At 48.5% G+C, this 7,017-nt stretch overlaps 1 protein-coding gene across 1 annotated transcript in view; it reads left to right on the top strand.

Annotated features, from left to right (window-relative positions):
* Positions 1–4,094: 4,094 nt before the first annotated feature.
* CUNH16orf46 (chromosome unknown C16orf46 homolog) overlaps positions 4,095–7,017 on the top strand; it is a 6,317-nt gene continuing 3,394 nt past the window's right edge. Inside the window, exon 1 of the mRNA XM_019535442.1 lies at positions 4,095–4,163. Coding sequence (XP_019390987.1) covers positions 4,095–4,163 — 69 coding nt within the window. The remainder of the gene's footprint in view (positions 4,164–7,017) is intronic.

Genomic DNA, 7,017 nt, shown 5'->3' with positions numbered 1-7,017 from the left:
CCGCCGCCCCTCCTCCCCGCGCCTCGCGCCGGCCGCTGGGTGCGGGCCCTCCACGTCCCGCTCCTGCCGGCTGTCCTCAGCACGACCTCGTACATTTCCCCACTTCGTCAGCACGACCCCGCTTATGGCCACATTTCCTCAGCAGCATTTCCTCGTCCCTAGGCACAACCCCATTACTGTCAGTTTTCCTCAGCACGACCCCATACGTGTTCCCATTTCCTCAGCATAACCCCATTCACGCCGGTTTCCCCCAAGCAGGACCACATTTGGTTCCCAGTTCCTCAGCAGGACCCCATTTATGATCCCATTTTTGTCAGTTTTCCTCAGCACAACCCCATATATGTCCCCCTTTCCTCAGCAGGACCCCACATGTGTCAGTTTTCCTCAGCGGGTCCCATCCATCTTCCCATTTTCTCAGCAGGATGCTCTGTGGCCCTGTTTCCTCAGCACGGCCCCTCCCGGCCCGCAGACCCCAGCTGGGCGCCCCTGGGAACCCGCGGCCTAGAGGCTCCGTCTGCCCTTGGGACGAGGCTCGGCCCCCACGGGCCTGTTTGTGGGCTTGGGGTCCCTGTGGGCTCCCTCGGTTGTGAGGGAGCTGCAGGATACATGGCAGTTTGGGGATGACTCGAGAGAAAGCGGAGAGGGGAGTGGGGGCCACGGGCTCAAAAGGTGTGGGGGGCACCAGGGCAGCTCTGTTTGTTAAGCCATTGAGAAAGTGGGGCCCAGGCCCCCCAAGTAATGCTCTGAGCTTCCTTAAGGAGGCCACTGAGGAGGTAACGACTGATTCCTTGGGACAAATAAAATGGGGAAGGAGGGAGGGTCATCGGTTCTTCCAGAGTGCATGGAGGGGGGCAGCACTCACTGGCCCTCAGGAGACTGGCCAAGAAAGGCTGACAATCTGCTCTGATGGTCTTAGGATGGCTGTAATTTGAGGGGTTGAAGCAGTTGCGATGATCTGGGACTGCAGTGGTGCGCGCACGAAGAGCCAAAGCTGCAGCTGCCTCCTTTCCTGTTCTCCCCTGTATTTCAGAGAAAAGCCACGAACGGCTTTGATATGTGCTCAGTGCACTTTGATATCACCCCACTGATTCAACAAATCATTTTTAATGATGCATTTTATCTTCCAAGCCAGTGGTTTGCAACCTGTGGTCCCCCAGGGGTCCACAGACTGTCGAAGGGGACTGCGAAAGATGACTACGATTAATCAAAAGTGTGTGAACACCCGCACACAATTCAAAGGGGTCCGCACCTTCATTCAAAATTTTTTAGGGGACTGCAAATGAAAAAAAGGTTGAAAACCACTGTTCTAAGCCAGGGGTATAGGTTGTAGCTGTGTTGGTCTAACCTGACGAAGGGTTTTTGAACCCGAAAGCTTGCTTACTAATTGTTTTCCAACTATTTAAGTTGGTCTAATAAAAGATATCAGATTCACCCAAAGAACCTTGTCTGCCTACGTTCTAAGCCAAACATTTACTTATTTACTAATATTTGTGCGTCATTAAGGGCTGTGACTCCTGGCACTTTGCAAGACTTGCTGTTGGGGGTTGGGGGAACGACCTGCATGTCTGCAGCTGCTCTGCCCTCCTTCCCTCACCAGCTCTGATGCGGTCTTCAGAATGGGAGGGAGGGAAGGGAGTGAGGGGAGTTGTCTGGGGTTTGGCCAGCCTGCACTGGGGCGGGTGGATCGGAGCCCCCTCCCCACTTTCTACGCACCCACCCCACCCTCCAGCACAGGCTGGGCAAACCCTAGCAGAACTCATTTCTCCCCCTCCCATTTGAAGACAGCATCAGGAGCCGTCAGGCACTGAGAAGTTAGTGAAGACCCTCTGCTTTGGAGTGCCTACATCCAAATCCTCACGTCGTGAGATTGTCCCATGATTGGGCACTTCGAAAGCACTCAGCAGCTGCGCGCTTCTGTAAGGGCACGGCTGTAGAGAGCTTTCGAGGGGCTGATTGCATGACAAATGTAACTTTTGTCTGCACCCAAAGAGAGTCTCTTCCAAGTCTTGCATTTTTCTAGTTTTGCCTTTCAGTCACTTTAAGTTCAAGTGGAACATACTGCCTAGGGAAGTGGTGGACTCTCCATCACTGGAGGTGTTCAGGAAGAGGTTGGACAGGACAGCCACTGGTTGGGGATGCTCTAAGCATAGGGATGGCTTTGTTCCACTATGGGGACTTCCCAGGCTTCTGAGCAATACTGCTTGCCGCCACCCCGCCTTTCTGCTGCATGTCAGAGAGTTTTTAAGTCTCTCCCAGCGGCACTGTGTTTTGGCCACAGCCCACTGGGGTGTGCCAATGCTTCTGGTGGGACCGAAGCTGGAGGTTCCTGGCTAGAGGGTCTTGCCCCGCCACTCAGGGTCAGACCAATTGCCATATTTGTCATCAGGAAGGACTTTTACCCCATGTTCAGATTGGTATGGATTGGGGGAGGTTTGCCACCCTCTGCAGTGGGGGACATGGCGACATTTCATAGAAGCAGGACATTGGCTGCTGTGGTTCCCCTGCTTTACCTGTGGCAGGTTAGGGTGTGTTAGGTCTGTGTTGTGTCAGGACTGACAGTAGTCTTTAATGTAGAGTTTAGATTATGGATCGTGTAGGGTGGTTTGGATAGAGATGATCCTGCCTCAGGCAGCGGGCTGGACTAGATGACCTCTGGAGGTCCTCTCCAGCCTGACTTTTCTATGATTCTCTGAATTATTTAATTTAATTATTAAAATACACTCATGAGAGTTGTTAAATACTTTGAAAAATAAATGGCCATGAAGTGTTCCTCTTGTTCACTACTTGCATGGGAAACCCAAAGGGAAAGGTGGAGGAAGCCCTGATTTAGCAAGCGCTCTTTTCTTTGAAACAGTCTCACTATGCTGTGAACTGTTTGACTTTTTTTCTGGGATGCTTTCAGGAGATGTGAAGGCTATGTGGCCATTTGGGGTTGTTAAAGATCCTGCAGTACTTTGCACAACAAGGGTGTATCTGAACTTCTCCCTTTTGGTAATTTGGTTGCCTAACTTCTCTTCTTGTCTTACCATTTTGTAATATTACTGCTCATGGCTGAACTCCCCAAGACCTGCATGTTGGTCCTTAACTGTCAGTGACACTGCACAGAGCAAGCCACTCTCCTTCATTCCCTACTGTTGGTTGATTTTCACTCACAACTCTGGTCCATCCTTTGTTCAGGGGAAAGTGAAGACTTAAGTCAATAAAAGTCATGGAAAACTAGTGCTTCCAAAGAGAGCAGAAAAACAAAGATAAATACAAACAGCCTTCAGTCAACCAGGTCATAGCAATGTGAGATGCTAACAGACATTTAGTGAAACAAAATCCTCTTAGTGGCAACACTGCCAAGGCAAAATGCCTTTAAAATCCTTAGCCCTTTACTTATCTTCAGGTGGAACCTCAGCTGGAACTTCATTTAGAGGGAGCAAAAAGGGCATTACCACTATGGCTATGCAGATGTGGGAGTTACAGCAGCAGAACAAAACACTTGGGATGGAGTGCCATTCTACCTCTTGCAGAAGAACATCAGATTCAGATTATATAGTGCACAGCACACAGGACACAAGCTAAGTCTACAGAAAGACTGAGGTGCCTAGGTCCCACGTTGCTACAACCTCTGGTTCCTGTTCCCCTATTACCCTGCCCCCCACTGAATCCACTTTCTGTCTACTTCCTGTCCAGCTCACGTACAGTGCATTTTGTCATGCAACTCTCTGCCCCAACACTGCTTATGCTCAACATGGAGTCACTGCTAGCACAGGAGATATAGTTTCCATTTTCTAAGTTCTTGTTGCCAGGACCCCACAATGGGCTAAGGTTGCGATAGCAGAGAAAGTCCTCAGATCTAGGCTACAGCACGCTCCGTTTGGACAGAATTTTAAGAGACTGCAACTGCTAAAATACAAACTCCATTTTTCAAAGACATCAACTTACCAGAGGTGCAGCAAAATGCATAGCCTTCATTACATTTAAAAACCTTACTCCATGGCAAGGGGGGGGGGGGGTGGTGTTAAAGAAAAGGGCATCACAATGTTTGTGCCAGCTGTATACCAGATTAATTTTGTTTTGGCCGAAACTTTGGCCCAGGGGGAGGGGAGATGTGTGGAAATCAGCTTGAGAGACACTCTAATGTGGAAAACATCACTCCATACAGGATTGATAAAGTTGTAAGCTACTGAAAATAGGGTTGGATAATGGGAAGTGTCAGGTAATTTTAACCTGAACAGGAAGTTCTGCAGTCTCGACTAGAATAAACATGTACACACAGATACACAATTTCTTTGAAGTGTGCAAGCTCTATTGCACTTACAGAAGCTGCACAATTGCATCCTGCTATAGACAGATTAGTTTGAGTCTGTAAGCATCCATATAGCTGTGTCATCTCTGACTCGTTCATGAACAGAACGGTTGGGTTTGAAAGTCTAACGTTTGTCTGGAGACGTTCGGTCTGTATTACTGTCTGAAGGATGTTATGAAGATCACCTACTGTTGAAAGCGTGGGGTTATTTTTTTTTTCTATGATATTTTTAGGATGTGAACCAGGACACTCTTCTAGGTGACAGTGTCAGCCAGCTCATTATGAAATCATTAGACTAGATCTTGACATCCTCCCCACACATCCCCAAGAGAAATATTCAGTACCTTTTTTATTGGAAAACATCATCTTAACAGAAAATCAATTTGAAAAGGGCTCGACTGAAAGAGGCCACTTGCAAAATTCTGAAAATGGTTTGTTAAGTTGTAGTCTATTTTAATCTATTGTGCTCACTAGGATTTCCAAGAGAACAGACATGTATCCAGTGCTGTGCCACTTTTCATTAGCATTAAAGTAACAATTAAAACCAAAACCCTCTCATTACTCCTTTTCTTGCATTATCTACTAGAGCATTCTCTTTAAAACCTGTTTTACTCTATTGCTATATTACTGTGTAAATAAGAGGAGCTGAAGTACCTGGATTACTAGTAGGTCTCAGGGGGCTTTAATGTGGGGGCTTTAATGTGCAGTAACATATTCTACTGCGCATTAAAGCGTCATGGCAGAAACAGCGCTACTATACTAATGTACAGTAGAATTAGTCTACTGAGCATTAAGCATCACTGAAAAGGTGTTCACTTTTGCTCCAGTGCATTAAGGCAGCCTAATGTGCCTTTATGTAGTACCTCATATTAGAGGTATAAAACTTAATGTTCAGTAGTAAAAGTGCACTAATGAATGTGTAGATGTGCCTGGGGAGTTCCAGAATTGTAGATGAAACTGGGAGGAAAGTGAGACAGGGATGCCCCTATGCCGGTGCCTAAGAACTCTGTCTAGAACTGTAGGGGCCAAACTTTTTGGCAAGTGTGCCACGCATGCCACTCCAATACCCTTCCCCTGCTTAATCTGTTGCTTTGCTTGCTTCTCCGTGCTCCATGCTCCCTGCCCAATCTGTTGCTCTGCTTTCTAATCCGTGCCCTGCCTGTCCCCACATTCCTTGCTCCTTCCCCAGGCTGCTATTTGCCACGCAGGGGCTGCCTGTGTCAGCTGTGAGACATGTATCACAGGTTGGTCACTCCTGATCAACATGATAGACTTCACCTCTACACATTTCTAAAAATCACTAGATTATTGCATGTTGAAGCTCTTCATCAAATTAGTAAAAAAACCTGAATACCCAATTCAAGGACTGCAATGTCCATCCTTCTCATCCTACGGCATCCTGATCTCACCACTTCATGCAGTCCTATTGATCAACAGATACAGGCTGCATGAGTCATACTGCTGTAGTGAGGACATGTGATCTTAAATGTAGAAGAGTAAGTTTTCCCTGATAGGAGGGATACTATCCTCTAAACATAGATGAGACAGATTTTTTTTAAAAGATCCAAATAAGCCAAGAAGCTTTAGAATTGTCTTTTCTTGTTAGAGTTGACCTCAGCTCATGTCAAGTTGAATTTAACCTACTGCTTCTCATAATGCAGCCTGCACAGTTCAATTAAGCACCAACCATCTTTGTTGCTCTAAGTGATCAGCTTCAGAGTTCAGAAGAGAAAAACAAAAATACAACATTTGTCAAGGGGCCAACAGAGAAAAGAAAAACTGAGAACAAAAAGACTAGGTCCTGTTTTGTGTATCTTTATTCATGCAAGCATTTCCACTGATTTCACAAGTGCTGTTTGCCTGAGGAAGGACCAAATTGTTTGAAAAAGTGTTAACGGCAGTGAGACCTTTACTGCAAACAGGTACACACAGAGTGAGGGAGCATAGGCAGTGGCGCATTGCAGCCTGCCTTTCCGCCTGCTCGGACACGGGCTTCGCATTTGCGAGCGCCTGCACCGTCCTTCCAGCCGTCTTCTGGGAACCGGCCTTATCTCCCCATCTTCAGGCCACAGAACAGCAGGGCCACCCAATGTGCCAGGCCTGCTGCAAATTAACCACCCCCTAATGTCACACCAATGCCCTCCCCTCGCCTGACCTGCTGCTCCGCCTTCTGCTCCACACTCCCTGCCCTTTCTGCTGCTCCGCTTCCCGCTCTGTGCCAACCGCTGCTCTGCTTTCCGGTTCCTGCTCAACCTGATGCTCTGCTTTCTGCTGCAATCCACTGGCCTACTTTCTGCTCCCCGCCTGATCCACAGCTCTGCTTTCTGCTCCCTGCCTGATCCACGGCTCTGCCGTCTGCTCCAATCCACTACCCTACTTTCTGCTCCCCGCCTGATCCATAGCTCTGCTTTCTGCTCCAATCCACTGATCTTTCTGTCCCCTGCCTGATCCACAGCTCTGCTGCCTGCTCCAATCCACTGCCTCGCTTTCTGCTCCCTGCCCGACTTGACGCTCTCTTTCCGCTCCAATCCACTGTCCTGCTTTTTCTTCCCCGCCTGATACACAGTTCTGTTTTCTGCTCCGTGCCCTACTCCACCGGTCCCCCAATCTCCCGCTTTTGCTTTCTGCACCCAACCTGCCACTCCGCTTTCCCCGCCCCCTTTCTCCTGGTCCCGCCCCGCTTCGTTTGTGTCGCGCGCGCGCGCCGATCGCGCGTCACTTCC

This window comes from Crocodylus porosus, unplaced genomic scaffold, assembly GCF_001723895.1.
Source record: "Crocodylus porosus isolate Cpor-Errol unplaced genomic scaffold, CroPor_comp1, whole genome shotgun sequence".
Classification (NCBI taxonomy): Eukaryota; Metazoa; Chordata; order Crocodylia; family Crocodylidae; genus Crocodylus; species Crocodylus porosus.
The sequence above is the reverse complement of the archived record's forward strand: the minus strand, read 5'-3'. Positions and strand labels throughout refer to the sequence as shown.